This window comes from Apteryx rowi, unplaced genomic scaffold, assembly GCF_003343035.1.
Source record: "Apteryx rowi isolate R43461 unplaced genomic scaffold, aptRow1 scaffold_183, whole genome shotgun sequence".
NCBI classification, from domain to species: domain Eukaryota; kingdom Metazoa; phylum Chordata; class Aves; order Apterygiformes; family Apterygidae; genus Apteryx; species Apteryx rowi.
In genome coordinates, this window is record NW_020448119.1 from 874,698 (window position 1) to 899,038 (window position 24,341).

The 24,341-nt window shown below is 37.5% G+C and overlaps 1 protein-coding gene across 3 annotated transcripts; it reads right to left on the reverse strand.

Moving 5' to 3' along the window:
* Positions 1-545: 545 nt before the first annotated feature.
* TMEM87A (transmembrane protein 87A) lies at positions 546-24,324 on the reverse strand. Of its 3 annotated transcripts, none has more exons than XM_026061624.1 (19): positions 24,091-24,324; positions 20,454-20,551; positions 19,459-19,575; positions 17,749-17,802; positions 17,599-17,655; positions 15,799-15,964; positions 15,013-15,074; positions 12,926-13,109; positions 12,072-12,171; positions 11,153-11,246; positions 10,552-10,623; positions 8,725-8,833; positions 7,463-7,521; positions 7,103-7,206; positions 6,642-6,715; positions 5,409-5,470; positions 4,161-4,216; positions 2,750-2,780; positions 546-1,358 (listed from the first exon to the last, which is right to left on the reverse strand). In XM_026061624.1, exons 1-19 carry the CDS (start codon positions 24,155-24,157, stop codon positions 1,317-1,319), a joined length of 1,608 nt encoding a protein of 535 aa, XP_025917409.1. In that variant the 5' UTR covers positions 24,158-24,324; the 3' UTR covers positions 546-1,316. The 3 variants fall into 3 exon arrangements, with proteins under 3 accessions (XP_025917409.1, XP_025917411.1, XP_025917410.1); XM_026061626.1 differs by having other exon boundaries at positions 1,015-1,358; positions 15,799-15,949; positions 24,091-24,323; XM_026061625.1 differs by lacking the exon at positions 10,552-10,623 and adding an exon at positions 9,896-9,964 and having other exon boundaries at positions 1,015-1,358; positions 24,091-24,323.
* Positions 24,325-24,341: the final 17 nt, after the last annotated feature.

Genomic DNA, 24,341 nt, shown 5'->3' on the forward strand with positions numbered 1-24,341 from the left:
TGAACTGTAATTAGAGCCTTTATCAATGGGTTTCCCTGTGTAAGTTACTGCAAGTGAAACCTCTACAGCCAAACATAAAACCAGAAAACCACCCAAGACACTTGAAAGTCTTTTCCCCTTTAAAAAGGGGAGAAAAAAAAAAGTACAGAATAGAAATCTGCAACTTTGAAACACAATGATCAAATCAACAGGGTACCTCTTGGCCATAGGGACTAACAGGGGACAGGAAAGTCCGTCACCAACTCATTTACTTTACAGGCAAGACTAAAGTGGCCTAAAGGGGATGGCCAGACATCTGAGACACTGGGAACAGAAATATCCCAGCACTGTGTACTCTCATCAAAGCTTCTGTCAGGTAAGGTAAGCAGTGATTGCACCCTCTAGAAAGCAACAACATCTTCTCAGATAAGAGTACTGATTTTTTGGTGGGAGATGTTACATGTGCAGAGAGGAGAGTTATGCCGAACTAATCTAGTTAATAGCTGCTTAGCATGAATAGTCAAACACTTGCAGAGCATTGCAGGAGTGTGTTTTTTTGTTTTTTGTTTTTTTTTTTAATTTAATTAGCTCATGCAACACTTGGAAGGTAGGGGCAAATCATTTTTCCAGGCGTCCACCACATTGCCGGCAATGAGATGTGCCACAACAACAAATGTAAGCTTTATGCAACTGTTACCTAAAGGTCAATGACATTTAAAATAGAAAAATCTTTCTTACACAGTGTTATGAATAAAATTGCACTTGATTTTGTTAAAAACCCATCAAATCACTGTAACTCTTCCAAATATTTCCTTTCTGGCATCCTAATTTCCTTCAGTAATAAGAACTGTTCTCTAAAGACCTCTCACTTGTATTGGACACAACATACCACACCAGTAAGCCAGTATCTGCCAGAAAATGGGTACGCTGTTTTTCCAGTGCTTATTTCTATCTGTTCCCACCCTCCCCACAAAATGATACAGGCAGTTGACCTGTAAAAGTGAATTATAACATTGAAATAGAAACTCCTCAAGCAGACATTAGGAATTTTAGTTTCACAGATTAAATATTTGAAAAGTTACAGAAGGTGCCGGAATAGTATACATTTAAATTGCTTAAAAATCCAAACTTGCAGCAACTTTGAAAATTCAAAATTTCCAAAAGGTGTATCAATGTCTTTGTGAACTTCTTCCACAGCAAGATGCCCTCATGCCAATACAGCATCAAACTCCCCAGGCTGAGATGAAGAAACAAATCAGCAGGATGCACTTGATCCATCAAGCAACTTTAAGAGAGTTTCTCCAAGTCTAATAGCAAAAACTCCATTTGCTGCTCCTTCATTCCATTTTGGACCTTTCAAAGTGTGTAATCATTCTTTCCTGCAAGACAAAAAAAAGCCACCTAGTTTTGTCATTTGGCTCTACATATTAACATTATACAGAAATAAGGTGGTATGCTTCACACATTTAGAACAAATGCACACTCAGATGCATTTTAAGCCAGGAGTCCAACTTACACAGCAGGTATACCCTTTCTTTTAGAATATAAAGTTATAACCTTCCATTCACAAGTTCCTAATTCACAGGAGTACAGGGCAGATGTCATGTCTTTCATGCATTTGTCATTCACATGCATACATCAATTTTCACTGTTGTGAAAGTAACTCTCCCTCACTAGCTGATGCGTTGTACTGTTTCCTCCTGCTCCAGAAATCAGCTTAATATGGACCCCCCTTTCTAACACTTACGCATGGGATTCTACTGTGAGTTACAAAAATATGAAGGAGTACTACATAAAGAGAGTCCAAATACTTATTTCAGTGCTGTAATATTCACCTTCTTTCTCATTAAATCTTTCTGACAATTTAACTCTGGCATAAATTTATTATCTGTTAGCAAGTTGACTGACAGTATCTGGAGGCAGCCGTAAAGGAAACGGTGGTGGATAACAATAGCAGAGAGCATGATAATACTAGAAACATGTGACAAAGCCATTGTTTAAAACCACAGTGCTATCACAATGTCCTCTACACTATATCATTGCTGTGTAGCATTTAAAAAAGCAGCTACCAGAAAAGCCTTCTGAATTCCAACATGCATGTTTTGACACTAGCACAAAGAAAGTTATGCCAGATGATTCAAAAATACTTTGCTATCATAATTTCCTCTAAATGCATTATAGTGCTTTTCAAGTGATACAGTAATTAACAGTATCATGATACCAAGAGTATCTCCTACCATGAAAGGATCCAACAATATCTGTTACTCACAATGTTAATCAAAAGCCTATCTTCTCCAAGCTATGCAATTCAGTTGTTTTTCTACAGCATAACATCCCTCCCCCAAGAATTCATGTACAAAGGGAAGAGGAGAAACTGAGTGGGAAAACCACAACTCAGTATGCAAAAAGACATGCACAGGCGCACACATGCACACAGACACACACACACATTCACTCTCACTCTCTCTCCAGCAGAAAGGGCTTGTAAAGCAATATAAAAACACTGTTTGCCTTGTGGTAAATTGTATTCTTCAGTATATGTACAATCACCATTGAAAGGATGAGCTACGCAGACAGCAAACCTTTAAGACTCATTTATATTCTAACAAGTTGCATCATTGGTTGTGGCCACTCTCCCTCCCCTTGTAGTATTTTCCTGTTGCACTGGCAAGATCAGAGAACCCAGTTCTAGTAAGCCAAGTTAACACATGACTCATAACTCTGGTGGCATGCGAGAAGGCTGATTTGTACTAAAGATTTGTTTACTGACCTCATCTGAATCCAGGAGAGCTGGAAGAGCACTGCAAGAGAGAGGAGGGAGAAAAAAAAAAAAAAAAAGATTAAGTGAACTAGAGCACCTACCAAGAGCAGGTATCAAGAACTGTTTTCAACCTTATTTTGCACCTTTATTTTTTTAGGGCAAAGGAGAACAGGAATGAAGACATACAGATGTTTCAAACACACACATGGAAGTTAGAGAAAGACACAAAAAAGGAAGAAGAGACCAAGGTGTATCCTGAATCACCTTCACAGTTCCAAAACTATTTTGTTCTCAGTTCCTAAACTTCTCATTGCCAAATAAACAACTTATAAGTTGACATGAAATAACCTGCATCATTCCAAGCATCTTACTAGTTTGGCTACAACTACAAAGGAAACATTTTGCCAATATACGAACGCTGACATTTACAATATGAGCCTGTATTGTAAAAAAACATGCCCTATGAACAAAACAAATTACACTAGCAGTGTAGCCTTTCCAGCAACGAGAGACCTTCTGTCTATCTATTAGGATCTCACCTCTTCACAGTCCTGATCAACATACTTACAAGAACAGGAAGGTCTGCAGCAGAGTACCTGAAAGTGCCCTTTCCTAGCTTATAACATCTAGTTCTTGTTTTTTTTCCTTAAGGCATCCTACCACATTCTTCAAAAATAAATGCAGGACCTGGGAAAACAAATATTATTGGGAAAATACACTTTTTTTTTCCTCTCAAGGCAGCCTCTTAAAGCCTTGCTTCTTACCTTGTCTTTAACAGACTACAAGCAGAGTTTTGTTTTCGTTTTTTTTAATTTAATTCCAGAGTCTCTGCTAAAATTTGCTGTTCAGATTTGTGAATATAGTAAATCTGTGGACTTCTGTTTAACTACAAAAAATTTAGACATAGCCACTGACTTTTTAGGATGTAAAAATTAGTATCAAAAGCAAAATAGATAGGGACTGCCTATACAGCTATCTTGCCAGGATCATAAAAATGATTCAGACAGACATTCCAAATCAAGTACAGTCCTAAGTGAAATTATTCAATGGTTTACATCTGGCAAGACACTCAAAGGAACTTTCACAGCACTAATCAGAGGGAAAGAGGGGTTTGTTCTTTGGGTTTTTTGTTTTTTGTTCTTGCTTTGTTTTGTTTAACTTCACTGAAGCACAAACAAATCAGCCTATGGCTTCATAATCAAGAGACTGTTCCTTAATTCAGCATGCCTTCAAGTGACATGGACTGCAAGTCTGAGACACCGCATATAGCCAGGTGGAAGCCCGACGAGAAGTCAAAGGCCAATTCTCAGGTGAACTATCTGCTCAGATAGGTGCAACATGCAAGTTATCGGGCATTCTAGCATGGTTGCATTCTTTTGTCCAAGGAACCTGCTTTTATTGTAACTACAAAAATACTCACACATCAGTTACTGAAGAAGGAACATTCTCTTCTACCCACTTCAGGTCATCCTCCTGCTACAAGCACAGAAATGAAGTGGAGAACAAAAGTCAGTTTTCCCAAAATGCTGTCATACACACAAGCCTTTTTTTCCTGTCAGCCTTCTTGAGAAACACACTATAATTATAATGCCAGTTCAAATAAACCCTCAAAATGAGGTTTCTGAATTACAGAAAACATGTTCCAAGGAAAAGACTATTACAAAGTTGGAATAAGTTATAATCTAAAGGCTACTAGGCAAAGCAGGCTCTCAGGACTCCGATTATTTATGTAGTATGGCTTAGTTTCCCACAGAAAATCGTTACCTTTAGAAGATTTTATAGATGGAAAATTATTAAATAGCACAAGCTAGATTTTGCAGAAGTAAGTCTCATTGCATTGTTAGGATTACTCACTCTAACTGATGAAAACATTCTAATTCACAATACAAATATGCTTGTCTGAGGTTGAAGAATTAACTCTTTTTGCACCCCCCCCAATAGAAAACACAAAATTTTCACATTAACCTCGGATAATAAGTATATGGTTGCAATCAACCTTTGAGAAAAAGAATGCTAATGACAAAAGTTTCTATTATCAGGAATTCCTATAGGTTCTTTCCTCTTAAATTTATGCCTGAAATCCATGAAAAGATTCTGAGATAGAATACAAATGTATTTTCTACCTCCTAGCTGAATGCGAATTCATCCATAGAGAATAAGCCCTCTGCTTATGAGCCACATGTGAAAAATGCAGATATATTAAAAATGCACCACCCAAACTCTTTAGGTAGTTACATAATAATATACACATCACCCCATTTGAGTAGTGAATCACTCAAAATTAGAAGGCAATTAATTTATTTAAAATATGGCTCAGCCTCCCTCTCAGCTTGACAAACTTGTAAAGAGTGTATTAGTCATTCTCAGAATACAGCATTATATGGAATAGTTCTATCTATACTGGATTGTGCAAACATTTCTACAGAACAGACTGAATTCTAAAGTCTTCGTCGCATTTATAGGAAATCATATGCAAAACCTCTATTTATCTTTTATCACAAGTACTGTACACATACAACAATTTGACCCACTCCCTTCCACTCTGAAGTAACCCAGGAAACTTGCATTTACAGGCTGAACACTTTGCATGTCTGTGAGTTACTCTTGGGGGGGGCGACAACCAAAAGAGATGGATCTATCTCCCTCTAGAAAAGGAGGACATACTCACAACTTTGTTTGCTTTCACATTCCCATTTGGTTCTTGTTTTGTACTTCTCATTTTCATTCCCTCTAAAGACAAAGGAGGAAACAAGATCGGGATAACTGAACTATAATTGTTCATGGACTGTAAGTGAAAGTGTGTTTATTCAGAATATTTCAGGAAATCTAAAGAGATGGAATGATTAAGAAAAACAAGCTATTCTTTAAAAGGAATCTTTCCTTTTAAAAGGCTTGTAGTATTTTTCCTGACAAAGGCAGTGGAGTAGCTACATTTAAAAAGGGCAAAACTAATTTTCCTGAATTTATCTTGCAGAAATATGTACTTAATCTCACCTAGGAAAATCAATTTCTATTCCTTTTCTCTAAGCCAAGCATACACAGCATACAGCTCAAGGACATAGCAACCACTAAAATTTATTTTACCTACTGACGAGTCATTTGACTGGCTTTAAAGCTGAGGGGCAGCATGTCTCCCCCAGCCTGGCAGATAGCCAGATACAGCTGACTGGCCAAATGCACGAAGGAGATAACACACTCCTCTTCACCTCTTAAACAACTCAAAAATTGCTGACATATCCCAGCAGAATTGATTTGGGGACTGTCAGCAGCAGCTGAAAATGTCACCCTACCTTTTATACAACTGTAAATAATATTGCTACAAGGACAACAGATGTGGTCGGGAGATGGGAGGCAGGGGAAAGGGAGGGTTATTACAGTAGTAGGGAGGGAGTGGCAAGAAAGGTGTAACCTAGTTTTATAAACCTGGACTCTTTCATGACCAATCCATATGTTTACATTGAACATACCTGTACTAGGCCCTTAGGATATGGAAAATAAACTGCAGAGTTCAGAGAACTGATAAAACATGAGAGTCTTTAAACTAGATTTTTAAAAGAATTGCAAACTAATCTGCTGCCCGGCAACAATGTCTGAGAACCCCTTGTCATCATGACTGGATCTAAACCCAAAGCTTTGCTTATGTAAACAATGTCTAGTGAACATGGTAGAGCAGCCACAACAGCAGTGTATTCAGTGTCATCTGAAACACCCAGATGTAAAGACTGAACCTCATGGTGCTGTTCCTCTACAGCTGCATAAAAAAATGGCAATAGGGAGGCATTTAGTCTACTTTTACATCAGTATTCATCTTTTTGTCAGAAAACAGAAGACCACCTTCTCCAGAGGTGTCCCTTCAACACTAAAATGAGGAGAGCAGGGGTGGAAATAATTTTGGTCTTACCAAAGCTTTCCTTTAACATTGGCTCCTTCTGTTCATCATCATCCTCTTCTTCAGACAGCGGTGAGAAAGCAAACCTTTAGGAGGGAAAGAATGAGGGCTACCTTGGAAGAGTATCTCTTGCTATGTAGGAGATTTATTACCCTGATGTTCGTATCATTTGACTGTTCTGGGCTGTTCATTGTTTTTAAGCCAGATCTATGCTCAACTATGTAATCAAGAGTTCAAACCATTTCTTTTTAAATAGAATCTCTTCCTGGCGGTGAATTTATCTTCATGTGTCCTTATGCTTCTTGAGATGAAAAGAGACAGACAGCTAATTTTACTTTTCCTCAAGCCCCTACACAAATTGCTTAGTATCCCTATGGATCAGCATACAGCAACTGAAATTATCCACCAGGGCTTCTTTGGATAGATAAGCTTTCCCCCAAAACAGCATTTTTAGAAAGTAAGAAAAGCTGAACCTTTGGTTGTTGGCAGATGGCCTCCACAGAATCATGATGACAAAAAGGATCATTGAGAACAACAAACGCCAGATGGCATCATCCACCCACAGCTCCTGCCAGTCCTGTAAAGGAGAACAGCAGCACAAGTAGAACAAGTTGAGGAAAAAGAGCATCTACCTCCTCAGTTCTTTCCCAGGGTAAGATACAAAGAGGCGAGCCTCCCACAACAGTGAGACAGTTTTGTGTATGCTATACTACTCTAGAAACAATCCACAGAAAAAAATCCATTCCAGAATTCCCAATCTTACCTCTTGCACTGACAAATGTAAACTTATCAGGAGGCACCAGTCACAGAAAGCATTCAAGATACAAACTCACCGACTGACAATCCACCAGCCTGAACTTCATGGTGGTCCAGATGATAAATACAATGGATGCTGCAAGATTAAACCAAACAAACTGCTTATTACTATTAAATATGCTAGTATTTGTATAGGACTAACCGGATTTTATTTGTAAAGCTTTCCCAAAAAAGGGTGAAGACCTAAATACTGGAATACGATTTATTAGTTTTAGAAACAAAACGTTCTTATTGCGCTGACCTTATTACAGAAGTTTATGCACTCCAAGCCTGAGTCACAGACCAGTATCTCTTGTTATTGCTTCGTCAGAGATCCAAGGCATAAAAACAAGCAAAAAAGTATTTAGCCAAACTCCACATGCCTTTATCAAGTCTCCAAACCACGGTTTCTTTACCAGTTGACAAATAAAACCTACCTTTAAGTAACTGAAGCATCTGATCTGCCTGAATGCCTAAGCATTCAAATCCTGACCCATAAGAGTTCCAATGCTCAAACTAAGCTCTCACCATGATTTTAAAAGATGAGACTTCCCTCCACTAATGAGTTCTACAGTTAAGAATCAGGTGCTGCAAGGAATTTAATCAGAATTGTTCATTAAATGAATGCTGTTGTTGTTTGGAAATACAGAACAGAGTGGTTAGAAGTTTTCTACTCATTGTACAGATAGCATGTCGAGATAGAGAAGAGAAGCTAAGCACCTTGCAGCACTAACACATTTAAACAGATTTATCCTTTGTGTTTAGTTTATTACCACTGCAAATTGACAGAAAGGTTGAATCTCTCTTCTCCCAGAGAGGACATTCTTTTACAGTACTAAGAATATTGTTTTTCCAAGAGTTGCTCTGGCCTTCAATGGAGGAGGAAGAAACACTAAACATGATCTTGTCAATAATGCAGAGCCAGAAGACATCTTAAAATCCCACAGCACTAAGGGCTGTGATTTTGGCAAAAAAAATTTTTTGAGTTAATACCATAGCATAAAGCTGCCAGGGAGCAAAACATAATTATTAGGAGGGAAGAAGGTGCTCTGTTAGAGCAATTGCATAGAACTACTGATCTTACTAACACCAAGACGAATAATCCACTGCCTCTGAAGTAGCAACATAACACTTGTCAAAGACCCACTATTAAAAAGGAGTCAAGTGTTAGAAATAGCAAGTATTTTGACTGCATTTACAGAAATGCCACAAAACTCAAAAGATCTGCTTTAGCAATCAAATCAAGCCATATACTGAAATGGGAAGTGCTCTTATTTGATGAATGTAATTTTCTGCTTACCTGCTACTGCCAAGATGAGTGTATTGGTGAAGTGCCGATACAAAGAGAGTTTTACAACATTCCTCCGAAGTTTTAGCAGTTTCATTGTTTGAGTCAGGCTGATGAATATGTACAGGAAGTCAAGGAAAGCCTCTGAAGGGACAAGCTGGTCACAGACTTAAGAGGAGATAGATCTCATAAGCAATTACCCCCTCTCCCCCCAGTTAACCCTCTAACAGGTAGGCCAGACTCACAGTAGAAGAGAAGGTCATCTGATGGCAGTGGTGCTAAACAGTATTTTGCAACAGTAGAATCCATCCCTTTTAAGTCATTTAGTCATCTAAACCTAGAACTATCGTCACATCCCAACACTATTTAAGTATCTATTTTCGACTGGGGTCCGCCCCTACAGAAGAGTGTCAGGTGTACTTCAGATGAACAGAAGATCAAGTCTGAACTACAAGCAGGTTAAAATCCAATTAGACACTACATACATGTGTCTTCACCTTTTGCCTACGATTTTATTTCCAGAGTGACTGAACAAGTTTTTAGGAGAAACATCAAGGTAGGAGAGAAGAAGGGCTGTCATAATTGGGCAGCAAACTATTCTCTTATTGGGGATGTTGAATGTTGCCATATGGTGCTTTGAGTTCAGCATTTGACAGCAATTCTTAAAGTCACAGTAGATTATGATTGTCTGGATGTGATATATCAGGACATCAAAAAGTTAACTCTGCCCCATTTTGTCATCTATTTCAAGATGAGTCCAAATTTTACAGAAAGAATTTAGCTTTGGCATTGGTAAGAAACTTTTCCCCAACAACGTAAACCGACTCAGTTCTCCAAAGATCACTACTGTTGTACAACAGTACAGTAGCTGCAGTGCTACATCAAAACAAACATCACACTTCAACAATCACAGATAGACAGACTAAGCAGTCTATGTTCAGGAGCTGCTCTAAAACAGGTTATCTACCAGTAACCTAATTTTCCTTGCACTGGCTGTAGCAAAGGCTTATCTAAACACTCAATTACAGAGTTTAGATTAAATTTCACAGAAGTAGAAAAAACACATCCTTGAAGCTGGTTAAAAAAAAAATTCTGCCAAAAAGACTTTCCAAAAAAAAAAAAAAAAAATTTTTTTTTTTCCTGAAAGAAAACAAACCCCACCAAGTAAAATAGTGAAGGATATCCACCAGCACAAGGCAGTGTCTAGGAAAGCCAGGGGAATAAAAGCCAAGGAGGCAAGATCATTCTGGGCCTGGAGACAAAGAGAGAGCCAGTGAGAACAAGCTGAAATGGAAACAAGGTACAGAAGAATCAAGTGAGCAGTGTCAAGCTATTTTATGAGAAAACAAGTACTTGACCACAACACTTCTGAGTTTTACTACAGAAGCAGAAGGTTTAAACCAAGTGTCCAGCCCAAGGCACCGAGTGGTTTAAAAAGGTCAAAAGCAGGCCATACCGCACTGTCAGTTCCCAATTCTCCACCAGCAAGGCGAGAAGTAGTTCTCCTGAGTAAGTTAAATCCAACACCACCAAAAGGAGCCGCTACTGAGGTGATTGCTGCAATCATGTGCCCTGACTACTTCCATTACAGAAAACTAGTCATCAGCTTGTTAGAGATGTGGCAGTTAAAGCATTTACACTATGCATGGAAGAACTGAATACTCCAATGAAGAATTACCACTCAAAGTGGCAAAAGTCGCCCTTATGGTCCATCAAAACCTATCAAAGTCCCAACTGACATGCAAATTAGCCCCTAATCACAGCTTACTGCCTTTAAGCACTCAACAGAAAGAGTTATGTAAATAAGTTTGTCACATTCTGTAATTTATGAAAGGATATCCACAAAATAATACAGGCATCAATCATGGACAGGGCCAAGTTTGCTATCAGAGCCACAGTGTTATAGAAAAACTGAAAAGGTACCAAATATATGACATGTTAAATATCTTGTCTCAAGATATCAAACAAAACAAAATCTACACCCTGAGATGTCCCTCTTCTAGAATGAAGCAAGTAGCAGCACCACTCACATGCACTTCCCCAGGTACTGCCTCAAAAAGCAGTTTAAGCATTTTTTAGATTTGTAGCCAGGTGACAAACTGTACATTTGTGCCTGCGACTTGCCCTACACACAGACACCCCAAACTAATCTGAAGTATTAGACATGGGTATCTGGGCAGAATATAGGGTGTCTGAAACCAGACTAATCTCAAAACTATGAAAATTACTTCAGAACACACAGAATTATATCCTGATAAACAGAGGAGAAATGGAACTTAAATTACTTGTCCACAACCCACATCTGTGGTCTCAGAGTTTAAGCATTTCATTGTCTCAGTCCCCTTTGTTTAGCATAACCCTGGGATTCTTGAGCATATATAAATAAATAAGGCCAGTAGTATCTGTGGTATACGGGAAAATTCAAGATGCAATTACTGACCCCTGTGACTCTAAGAACACCTTCCATGCCAGAAAATAATAGATAAAGGGCTCCAGCCATAACTACTTTGTGAAGAGTAACTCCAAGGCGAGGCCTGTAGGAAAAGAAAGAGAAATTTAGATCAAGTGTGTGGGGGTGAGGGAAGGGAGGAAAATCATATCCACCTGAATCTACAATAAGGCAACAGACATGCAAGTAAAAGGTTCTCATGACAAGCCACTTCTAGATCAAGGAAATCATTTTATTATGGTGCTCTAAGCTTACTGTTGGTTTTGTCTTATAGTGCAATATAGCTAAGGAAGAAATAGAAAACAGGACTGTTAGCAAGTTAACCTGTTCAGTTTTTCATTATTGTTTCAGGAAAGTCCCAGCCCACCTCTTCTTTCCCACTTCCCCCAGCACACCCACGCTTGTTGCAAACTTCCACTCCCCCACAGCATGTAAATTTATCACTGAACACAGCTAGGGGCAGACAGATGAGCAGCTATCTTCACAGCAGAAGCCTTCAAAAGTAGATCCCCTATCGACAGAATAGAAACTCGCTGCTAGCAGCAGATCTGCTTTCAGAGATTCATGACTTTTCCACTTCCAGAAGCTCTGCTTGCCTGGAAGTTAGGCATATAAGGCTCCCTTCCTAGTCACTGGGGAAAAAAAGCTATCTCGACAGTGATTCAGACACCAACCCCACAGTGGCACAGGGAAGGGCTGGAAAGACGACAAATCACCATATGGATGTGTGTGTGTCTCTCTATTAGCTAGTGAAGAAGTCAAGTTCTTTACAGCACTTAGCTTAAGCACCTACCTTTTAAGCAGCAAAGTATAGGGAAGTGAATAAGTTTTTAAAAGCCAACAATGAAAAGCTTTTTAATATAATACAACCACATTCTAAATTTGTATCATCAGGGAAGTAATTACTCACTTGACTATCCCATATCCTAGGCTGACTATAATGACCAGAGTTCGAGCCAAGGAACGTTTCACAGCCGAAAGCAGTTCTGCCAGTATCAATGCTCCTTGGACTACCAAAAGGAAAGAAGAGGAGGCCAGGTTATTAAAGACATAATTTATGTTTTATTAACTGCTGCAGGTAGTAGCAGTACGAGAGCAGAGATGATTATTTTCAGAAAGTAGGCTGTTAAAGTTTGTAACTTCTGTACTGGGATTGTGGCCAATTAACAAAGTCATAATGAAGTTTTACTTGTAGAGTTTAATTTTTATGCATCCATCCTAAAAAAAAATAATAATAATAAAAACTATTGAGTCCCAAGATTTTATTTGGATAGAGTCACTTAAGATGGCTTATGAGGCTAAAGAACAAATACCAAGAATCATCTGCAATGCTCATGTTCTGCAAGGAATTTCAAAGTCCCTTTCCAAGGCTAATACCAATTACCACAAATGAATTACAAGCTACGCTTGGGAAATCCTATTTTAAACCTTAAGTCAGCACTACAGTGAATACACTCAAGAATATATCCATATGGATAAGACACTACCCTTAGAATCAGAGAACATTACATTTTAGCTTTAAGCACTGCACCTTTGTGTAAAGGAAAGGAAACAAGGCAAAAGCAGACTGTCAAGAGATCATAAAAAGCATTTAAAACATGAAAAAGATAGAAAAATGTTTGTTCCCTGTTCTTTGTTCTGAAGCAATCCTCAAGTAATCATATACTTAAAATGTATCTATCGCCCAAATTCAGTATATGCTAGCACAAGCCATTACTGCTTTTCCCCCCACCAATGAAACTGCAAGCTGCACTGGTTACGTACCAGATTCCCCTGTGTAGCGGATATTCTGGAACTCTGCATAGAAGACAGCTTTCTCGAGCATCCCCAGGAAGATAACAGCACCAATCCAGAACTGGATCCTCAGGAGATCCCTCCAGTAACAGGCTGACCACGCAAGCCATAGAACCCCGAAGAATACGTACACAATACACATCACCATGAAGAACTGTTACACAAGGAAAAGCAAGAAATAGGACCCTTAAACCTCCAAATCATTTCCTTATTTCCATCTGTGGATGTAAGACAGCTATATTTTCTTCTTAAGCATACCAGCTTTTGAAATTTTGCATACAAAAATGACTAGAAATAAGTATTGTTTCATTTGTCATCTTCTCTGGATTCCATTACTGTGACTGTCTAATTTTTCACCGTGAACAGAGAGAATTAAAAAAAAATCTGAGCAATTTCACTTTTGAAGTGAAATTTATTCACAGCAGATTCTTCTAAGGGAAGAAGTAAGTGCTACTAGCTTCCAAAATCTCAGATAAGAGTATGGGCACATCAAGTAGCCAGAAACCCTGCCACTTTTCACACATTGTTCTATTGTTAACTTCATCATACGTTTACAGTACTCTGTGCAAAAAAAAAAAAACAAAAAACAAAAAACAACCAACCAACCAACCAAAACCCTTACAAGTCATCTTTATACATCATCTCACAGAACAGAGATTAGAAACTGATGGTTGTAATTGTACTGTTCAAAGACTCTGATAACTGCTCTCACAAGATAATTTTCAGCAAAGTTGTTTTTGACCAAACTTTAGGTCAGCCAAAAATCTGGATTGAAGAAAAAACCTAGAAATTCATTTGAACATTAATATTTTGTGATTTTTTCAGTTCAGCACTGCTTGCTTCAGAAGAACTTTCAGATGTACATTATCTCACATACTGAACAATAAGCTTGACTGTTGCACAGTGCTGAAGTTTCTAAATCATAACAGCATACCCCAGCAGGTTGAATTTAAAAAAGGGCATTGCGACTGAGAAAGAAGAGGGATTAAAAGTAGAGAGGGAAACACCAAATGAATATCAAGAAGTTCTTAGCCAAAGTATAGGACAGTAACAATCAAGCAGTCTCCTCTTGCAGAGGGTAGGGGKTTTTTTTAAAAGCAATTACTGAAGTTTGCTCTACGATCCTCAAACTTTCACAAACTAAAACACCTTATGAGGACAGCAGACTGATCCTTACAGATCTTCATCTCCGAGTGATCCATGCAGTTTAAATGGTAAAACATGCCAGTTTCTGTTGAGATGTTTCATTACAGAAGCATGTAGACAGAAACCTTTTTTTGGACCTGTCACACTTGGATATTTTCACTTACTGAACTGAGTGTCAGAATTGCTGCTGGAGGCTTTTTACTTCCACAGGAAGTAAAATATACATTTCAAAAACGCTATCCTCTCTCCTACTAGTTACAGGCCACTCTTGCCAAAGCACTCAGGCTAAAAACCTTACTTCTTATTGATCCCCAGCTAGAGTCTGTCTATACTGTATTACTGTTTAAGCTCATTTATTTTCTTAGCCTTATAGACAGAGGGAACTAACAACAGAGTCAGCAGTGTCTTTGAGTAAAAGGGATTATCTCTTTGTAGTTCAATTATGCTTTCTGTGTCGGACAATATTGAGGACTACCTCATGGAGTAGAAGACAGCTGGTGGAGGGAAGAGGATGAGGCTATAAAAGGACAAAGAAAGCAATGACAAATGAAAGCGTAACTGTAAACAAAAGCATAGAATAGCAAATTTCCTGAGACACGAGCTAAGGAGAAAAACAGTGTGTCAGCAAAGCTGCTCAATTTAGAGCTAAGGACATTGATAGCTTTTGGCATTACAAATTTGACAGGCAATAAGTTATACCATTAAGAGGAGGAGGGTGTTACTGGCATATGTGAACACCTGAAGCTTATGTTCATTTTCCTTATTTTCTATTTAAAAAGAAAAAAAAACTCTATTAAATTTCTTCTTCTGAACCATCAGCTCTGTTTTTCCTACTGCATTCCAGGAGGATATTTAAAAGGGATTCATTCAGCTCACAACTTTATAGGTCAAATAAAAGCAGTTTTACTTACAATCATCAGAGGATAGTCTGCAAGTGAGAGATACTCATATGGCCCCTTCAGTTCTACTGTCACTGTCAAAAGACAATCCAATAATCAATTTGATCAAGAACCAAAAGCAGGAAGCCAGGATAAAGTACTTAACTGATTTCTACTCAAGGATAAAGAAATTCCAAGTGTTCACATAGAGTAAGCTTTTAAATCTAACTTGTGTTTTAATCAAAGAGAAAGTTAAGACTCATAACACATTCAACTAAGCCATTACAAAGTAGCTCATGTAGTACTCAAAAGTAATTTGTGCTGTAGATTCATATGTAACAGAGAAGTTGGAAACCATACTTAATTTAAGGTTTTTTTTAGGGGAATTTTCAGACTTCTAAAAAATTTGGATAGGTTATTAATGCAGTTAGGTATATTGTATTATAATTTCAAGGTGACAATCTTGATTTTTCAGTGTTCTACACGATTTGAAGCTTATTAAAATCACCACATTGATTTGGACATTCTTAAAATACAACACTAAACCTCAAAATTGAACTACTTGGGGTTCTTTATGTCCATCATAAAACTGACAAATTGACAGCCATGGGACCTTCAAGACACTTGATTACTTATTTTTGTACAGTACGAAAAGCTGTAGTAGGGAATATTTACAACTATATGATGTAAAAGATGGTGTCTTATGAAAACAGGCCATTCAGTATATATTAAAAAGTATCTTTGAACAGTCAGTCAGGCTGGTATACATCAAGAAGTGCAATATCTATTTTTAGCTTACTGTATAAACAGCTATCTTACTTGTAAAGAGCTTCTCTTTGAGATTAGAGGAAGGTGTTGTTTTCTCCATTCTTTTAACTTTATTAGTAGAGTCTTTCACAGCTGAAATTCCAATTTGCACAATAAATATATATGGCCCATCTCGCCAAGTTTTAATAACAGCATTCATTGCCTGAAAATAAAACGCCTACATGTAGATAGCACATAGTCCAAAAAACAAGAAAAAGCAGCTTCTCCTGATATGGATGATGTCTTCTGCCTAACAGCAAAGTTAATCTCTAAAATTTGTTAACGAAAATCTTATATATAAGTTTTAAATCCACTTATTAGACATAATACTTAAAGAGGTAGTCTGAGATTTGCTTACATTTGAATCCAGAAGAATCCTCAAAGACTTGAGAGGTGATCAGGGCTTATTTACAAATTTAACACTGGGTTATTGCAAGAGTTATTTAATAAAGGCACTCCAAAAACTACAAAGAATTCAGCGAAGTGTCCTACTCCTTGTTCTCACTCTAGGAACATTAGGATGCTTACAAAGATACTTCTTGAAAGCAAATGGTTGGCAACAGTACAACTACATATAAATCCTCAGCTTCCCTGGTGAATGTTGAATTTTATAATGCAAGACAGAAGAGGTCCGAGGAGAAGTAAAAATTTCCTTATCAGTCATTTCCTGTGGAAACCTACTCCTGGCTCTGCAACATCTCTCTTATCTGTAAGACTCAAACACTGCTAGTAAATTAGCAACAGAGGAAGCTTGTCCAAATTAAATATTTGCACCTTAAACCAAACCAAATTTGAGTACCAGTAAACAAAGCTGTGAATTCCACAACTTAAGAAGTTCCAGCTATCTCAGAAACTACAATAATTTACAAAGAGTTAAGGGTTAAAATAGAACTATATACACATAGGCCACTCACATGACCACTGTAGAATTAGTACAAGACTTTTTATACGTGCCTCTCCAAGAGAATTTAATTATTAAGAGCACACATTTCTATTAAGAATTATCTTGACTAAAAGATCTAAAGACAACAGAATCTTATGCATCAGAAATAAGTTTATGTTCAAATTGGCTGAAGTTAAAATGCTTAGTTAAAAAAATATATTAAACTTAAAAGAAGACTGATACATTTTTATACACTACTTTGCTTTTAAAATATCTCCATTTTTTGCTGTATTAATTCCTTATTTCACAATTGCACACGTAGCTATTCACTTTCAACTTTAAAGTAACTGGCCCAGTTGGTACACAGGGAGTTAAATACATTTGCTTTGTGGGCCACCAAGACATTCAAGCTGAAATTACTTTGACAACTGTTTCTGATTAAGGCTTGAACATAATACTTAGTAAAAAATATTAACATATTTGAAAATTAAGTAGAGTCATTCAACTTGTTAGGTACAGTGTTTCAAAAGATCGATTAAAGATGAAACCAAATGTAATCTCTGAATATTAATGACAACTGATAATGGATTCTTATCAATGATTATTTTATTTTAAAGCTGGTAGATATATTTTGTATAAACTAAATTACTTTTTTAAATAAGCTATTTTTAAATTTTAGTTTGTAGATCAGTTTGGATGCTATGAAATCTATATTTCATATGAAGGAAGCTGTACAAATATTGGTACCCTGTTTTCTGTTTTTCCACACGCAACTACTTAGTTTGACACTAAAACCACCACAGGTCTCAAAAAACTACATGCAAAACCACACAATCCCTGTGAACACTAGAAGCAATTTGCTTTAGTAAGAAATATAAATACAGAAAAACTGTTGGATTCCAAGTCATCTTTAAATTCAGTATACATACTGTTTTATCTGCCACCGTCGTGTGATTTGCTCCACTCCCCTTCTTATCTTTTAAGCCCTTAAAGAAAAGCAGATAATAGATAAATCAATATGCCAAAAGTGTCTCTTCCACTCCTACTCTCACTCATTAGATGGAAAAAAAAATTACCACCTCTTGTTTCTCAGGTGAGAGGGGCTCTGGATGAACAAATTCTTTATAGAAAACCTGTAAAATAAAAATAAAAAAGTGTTTATAGGCACTTTACATTAACGTGACATTACTCTACCAGAAGAGCTTCCAGCACATTCAATTGTATATAAGGAAGGATACACTGAACAGCAGTATCAGTTTTCATTTCTCTGAATCAAACAATTTCCCATACATAGGAGTCCTGAATACTTCTTTAGATTAATATTTTGTCATTTTGAAGTTGGTTTCCCACCCCCCCCCCCAACCAGGTCTTTACTTTTAGAACTGAACCCACAGGCATTATAGTAATGGAATAAATTTATTTTTCCAAATATCAAATCTGTTGGATACTTCCATTACTAGATGAAATCTACAAGGACAGAAACAAGATTTGGAGACTTCTGCCTCGGTCCATGCAAAAAAGGTGCCTAGAAGACTGGGAGTCTATTAGAGATTCGGGTTTTGCCAAGTCTCCCAAAGTATGGGGTCTTGAACTAGTGAAACTACTGTACCACAAGAAACAGAGCTGAACAACCAAAAGAAGTTTCTGTCAAAATTTAACAAAAGATATTCCTCTTGGGTATTTCTTTTTTAAGACTTCAGTTGACTTTTCAGAGGAATCTTAAGAAAAGTCACTTAAAGACTTTAAAAATCCCAGCTTTACCAACTCTTACATTCAGTTAAGATGCCTGAGTTAGTGTTACACAGCTGAGACCTCGAGATCTTTTCTATAAAACCAAGGAAAAGCATAACTAACATTTTGGATAAAACTAAACATAAAAAGCAGGCAGCATATACATATTTTTAAACCTTTCAAGCCATGTTCAGCTGTCAAAGGAATTAGAGGCACACGAACAGATTATTAAAAATCCTTTTAAAGTCACTTTTAGGGATTTCTTTCTCCTTAATAAATATGCTAGATTCAATAGTTACGAGACATTTCCCAGTATTCCAAGTATTCTCTATCCATAACTCTTTGTTTAAACCGGTAATGATAGACTACAGATGCAATGTTGTGTAACTTACCTTGAATTCTTAAATAGGTACACCATTAAACAAAGACAGTGAGTTTACTGATATTTGTCATTAGTATGACTGTGCATCTTCCCCAGTGATACACAACTGGTGTAGAGCTTGTCCGCACACATTTCCCTGTATTGTTCTTACTTCTTGTCCCTTTCATCTAGTTTGTTTCAAACACCCTTCTGCACTGTCTATATATTTTTCATTTTTCAATGTTATCAGTGTTTAAGTAACTCATTTCTCATCATTCTTTCACTTCCATTAGTACAGATTAACATTATCTAGGCAAAAAAACCCCAGCTCTTTATTAACTCAAATTCAGTGGGAGCTTTACTCTGCCCCCAGAGATGCACACTCCTACTCAACTACCAGTAGCCTCTAAGCCAACTCACAGTATTAAATGAAATAACAATGCAGAACACAAGACCACAAACAAAAGAAAGCACTGAACTTTAAGTTTTCAGATGGGCCAGATTTTGAGTAGCAAGCCGAAAATAAGCCAAAATTAAGAAATCACTGTTGCAGTTTGAAAACAAAAAAAGTACCCCCCAACCTACAATGGTAGGTTGGTGATCCTCAGATGTGATGGTAACACAACTATAACAAGAACTGTCAACTTCCTTGTACATCACATGAGAGAACAGAGCAAACTAAAGTTTCTACCCATACCTGGGGCCTGAAGAGCTCAGAGCAGTTTGGAAAGAAGAGAGAAGCCATGGCATAGTATCCTGACCAACCCGGATGCTCCTCAGATGTAGTTCCAAAATAATACTCTGCCTGTTCATCCTGTCAGACACAGAATAGAATTTAGATTGTCAACCAATATATCACATGGTTTATCTCAACAGGCAGCTGCAAGTCCTAGAAAGGAGCATAATTTCTCTCTGTATACATCCTTGAAGAGAATCTAATAGGATGAAGGCCATCAAGCTCCCACAAGACTATTCTTCCTTGCTCCAGGAAAGGAAAAAAATAGAAGTAATTTACATGTAGGCTTTGAGCAAGAATCAATGCTTAACTCAAATGAAGTCTCAATACTGCTACAGTGGAGGTGCAAAAACCAGCATAAGCTCAAGTCCTCATGAACAAATTCTACATTATTACCTGAAAGATTAAAGATCTCAGAACTGTGCTAGGTTAGTAGTTACAACTGTCATAGTTAACTATTTTAAGCAAATATGGAAAATGTGTTACAAATACTGTAAATCAGTTGTGTGTCCTATCACATTTGAGAGAAACATTATACATTTTGTATAAATCACTAGTACTCACAATGTATATGGGGAAAGAACAAAATTGAACACAAAAATATTTTATTTTTCTATTTGCTGTGACTAAGTATTCTGTTGTAAACAATATTTTCATCTAACAGATACACAGTTCAGTTTAGAGTTGATGTATTTATTATTTAAACTTCTGGGTTTAGAAAAATTCTGAAAAACATTTTAATGTCACCCAAAACGCAGAGAAGCCAGCAATTCCAACAAGCTCCTCACCATTCTTAACTTCCCACTGATGCAGAAACTTTTTATCTTACAATGGAAGAGTGTCTCTTTCAGGCTCACCAAGCAATGGGGATGCAAATAAGAAATCTCCAACCTCATGACCCCCAGATCTGCTTAATCATAAAAATCATAACCTGTGTTTTTCCACACAATTCTTACCCCAAAGTTGAAGACTTCATTGTAGCAATCGGAATATCTCAAGTACCAAGTAACATTGTAACTTTGGGAGTGATCACAAGCCTTCTCATCCCCTTCAACTAGAAAGAAAGAACATGTAAGATATCCTTTATCTATCTTTATCTACCACACTTTTCTTTACATTCTCCTACTACTGTAATTAAAAAAATCCATTTTAAATAAGAAACTGAAAACAAAACAATAGAAAACCTTTATCCTTAAATAATCCATTACTGTTAAGTAAAAAGGAGAAGTATATGGAAAAGAGAATGCCATCATAACATTACACAATTCTATTAGAGTGAAGACTGTTTGGAAGCTTTTTGTTCTTATAACATCCAGGAATATCCCAGCAACTGCAAATACCAAACAAGACAACAGTAGTGACTCCCAGTGATTGCAACTATAATAAAGGATTTGCTTTACTAAGGTACATCTAGCATACAGCAAGCATATAAAGTTAAGAACAGGTTAATGCTAACGGCAATTTATATCGATAATTTAAATATTCCAATATTTAAGCATACCAATATCACCACCAAGACAATAAGTGGAAAGAGTTTGCAAGTTAACAGCCACAAACAAGCTATCCATACATCAGCTCACTGTCAAAGTTACAATCCTACCTAACACAATCTTCAGAATTTATTAAAGAACAATAGACATGGAAGAAGAAACATAAGAATTTACTCAGTAAAGATTTTTATCATGTGATTTTTGTTTCAAATATCATTCTGAAACTAAAGCCCAATGAAGAGAATTTTATATTAAGAACATAAACTTCACATGTAAACAAAATGAGCAGTGGTTACTCAGAACTTCAGAAGAGTCATTTAAATGATTATGTTTCTGTTTTGCCAGAAAATGTTTGTGTTTTTGCTCAGAGAAATGAGTTGATAGCACATTACTAGCAGCCAAGAAGTCCCATACCTTCACAGGGAATATTCACGTCAAACTAGAAGCCCACAGATATGTTACATGTACAGAATTTCTGCTAATGAACATTTCCACATTGACCATAGCAGAAAAATATGTAACTAGTTAAAAGACCCTGCCATGGAGTCTTACCTGACTAACCCTGCTTTAAGCCACATGACTGCCAGAACAAGTATACGCAGAGCTAAGGACTCAAAAACTGGACCCCTAATATCAAAGATTTAAAAAAGAACGGAATGCAATTACTGAAAAATAAGAGTTTCCCTATGACTCCTCCTGGTAAGTCTGAAAACAGGGCATACATCCTCTACGGAGCCATAGATGTGACAGATGGAACAACAAAGAAATGGAGAGGCAACACAACGCAGTGATGTGGGTAGATGGCAAATTCCTAAAAGACAAAGGCTTTTTTGATAACAATGGGCAATGGGCAAGTGAGGAACACCTCAAAAAAGTGCTACAAAGAAAAATAGTAGGGATCAAAAAATACCAAACATCAAGACAGACATTATTGAAACTGTATGTATGTTCAGCAGTAACACCAATAAAAAGGCGAAACAAATCACAACTATAATAATCCATCGATCTAGGCAAACATCTTAACTGCTGACAGAAATCTTAAAGAAGTACTACAAAAGAGTGAAAAGACATTCATGGCATTTACTGAATTCAGCAACATGGAAATCAAAGTTCATTAGCCTTCAAACAAAACCGGCAACATTCAGTTCAAATGCAGTCTTTGCACTAACATACAGATGAAAGCAGGATATCTACCACGATCCTAGACAGGAAGCCAAATGCCTTTGAAGATAGCACTTAGAAAAGTAGCAGATAAAAATAAATTCACTGCAGACAATAATAAGCATCAGTGGCAGTCCTTCCCAGTCAGAAGCAGAAGAAATCATTAGATGCCAGTACATGGATTACACCATAAAAATCAAGAAGGGGAAAGAAAAGAGCAGGAGGAAATACAGGTCCTCACCAAAAACACATGAGAAATCTTGCTTGACAAGAAGGGCCAGGCTGCTGCATGAACACTACAGAGCAGGTGGAAGAAGCAACCGACAACAAACAGAAGAAGAGACCAGTTTCCACATAGACAAGAGCAAAGAAGGAAGGAAAGACAATAAAGATGAAGCTTTACTTGACACACCAATTCTTAGGCAGTCAATATCAGATACAGGTTAAATATCACCTAGGCTGAGAAACTGATATTAGATTCTTAGCCTTTGCTCCCAAGTCTGCAAGTGATTCATTATCTAAACTCATGTAAATCTTTTAATCACAGTGGTATGTAAAATAGGCATCTTGACTACAGAATTTTACAGCTTAATCCCTGTTTAAAAGCTGACAGCAAAGTGAAGTTGATGAAGCCTACTACAGGAGCCAGGAGACCTGATTCTTACTGCCAGTTCTGCCACAAACCTGTCTTACAGTAAGCAAATCATATTTCCTCTCTGCCTTGACTCCTTCCTTCTCTTGGTTATTTCACCCATATACCTCATAATCAGATTTACCAGAGAGGTTACAGTGAGGTTTCAAATCTTAGATGTCATGTTAGTATAAGCTCATTATTTCTATTAAACTTTAGATCAAGAAAAAAAAAAACTAATGAAAGCTCCAGATACCCTTTTCAAAACCTCTTTTCCCCCCAAGCATCAGATTTCTACATTTTGATTCTGCAGCAGCACACTTGCAGCTGTCTAGCTGCAAGCTGTGAAACTCAACATTTGAGCTACACTGGACAAATGGGAAACCCTAATCTAGAACTGATGAGCGTTCACTAATAACTACCTTAGTATAAGCCTCCCATTTTAGATTCATATGGGATTAACGGAGGCACTTAAACTCCCTTTGAGGCATCAGGCCAAGAAGGGCAGGTGTCTTTCTGGTGCAAATAGTCCCTCAAAGCACTCAAAGTGCATGGGAAAGATTTCAGCCTTTAAATCATCTGTTTACATCCACAAGTCACCTACGTCCATATGAGACTGCCACCTCAATGAGGTCCGCATATTTACATGAGAGGCTATTTTACAGAAACTCAGCTTATTGCACTAACCCAGATAATTCATAGCCCTGGCGAGATCAGGGAAGAGCAACAGAAAGAACAAAAAACTTCTCCTTAGCTCACTCGCACACTGTGATCAGGAAGAGATAACTCAGCTCTCAAAAGGGCTCTACCATAGTGTCCAATAACATTCCCTTATCACTTGTGGAGGTACCCAACTACGAAGGAACAGGGTCTCAAAAGCACTGCCTCCTGCATGCTGGCATCAGCCACCCTACAGCGCAACAGGCCCTGTCCCATTCCATGCCAAACCTCCCAGCCAGACCAATTTAACATATCTGAAATACGACAAGGACACCTCATCAGGGGGCTCAGCACATCCCACACCTAAGTATACTCTATCTGAAATGAAGTTGGGCTCCCATTGCTCATCTCACCCTTTCCACAAACAGCCAGAGTAGAACCATCCACTCCTGCTGCAGCCTAACCTGGGCGGCTTCAAGGCTGCTAACACACCCAACCATATCAGACCAGTGGCCTACATCTAGTACCAGGAGATTATCTGTCACCACAACTAGTACGATTAAGTACTTTTCAGTGTTTTGAGTCCCAAATATTAAGTAGGGGCTGTGTCAAACAGCCAGTAGAATAGGTTAATCTCTTGTGCTCACTTACACCTGAAGAAGATGGTGGTGTTGCTGAAGAGAATCTTCCCAAAGTTAAAAAACTTCTTCCCCTGCATGGACAAAAGAAAGAGAAAATATTAGTGAGTTCAGTGTCACCCAGCTTAAATAAATGTTATCTTCTTCCACTCAGAATTTTAAGTCAATACAGTAATGAAAGTGAATGGCAAATTAGGAGCCAGCCTTACTGGATTTTCCAGTCATGCTTCACCACCCCTTCAATCTACTTTTAAAGACGGCATG

Excerpts from the sequence above, each read along its gene's own strand:
- TMEM87A (XM_026061624.1), bottom strand. The coding sequence starts at position 24,157 with ATGCAGGGGAAGAAGTTTTTTAACTTTGGGAAGATTCTCTTCAGCAAC. Across the intron at positions 15,965-17,598 it reads CGACGGTGGCAGATAAAACA|GCGTTTTATTTTCAGGCAAT; the intron begins GTATGTATACTG and ends ATCTACATGTAG. Across the intron at positions 10,624-11,152 it reads GTGTTCTTAGAGTCACAGGG|TTTTTCTATAACACTGTGGC; the intron begins GTCAGTAATTGC and ends GTACCTTTTCAG.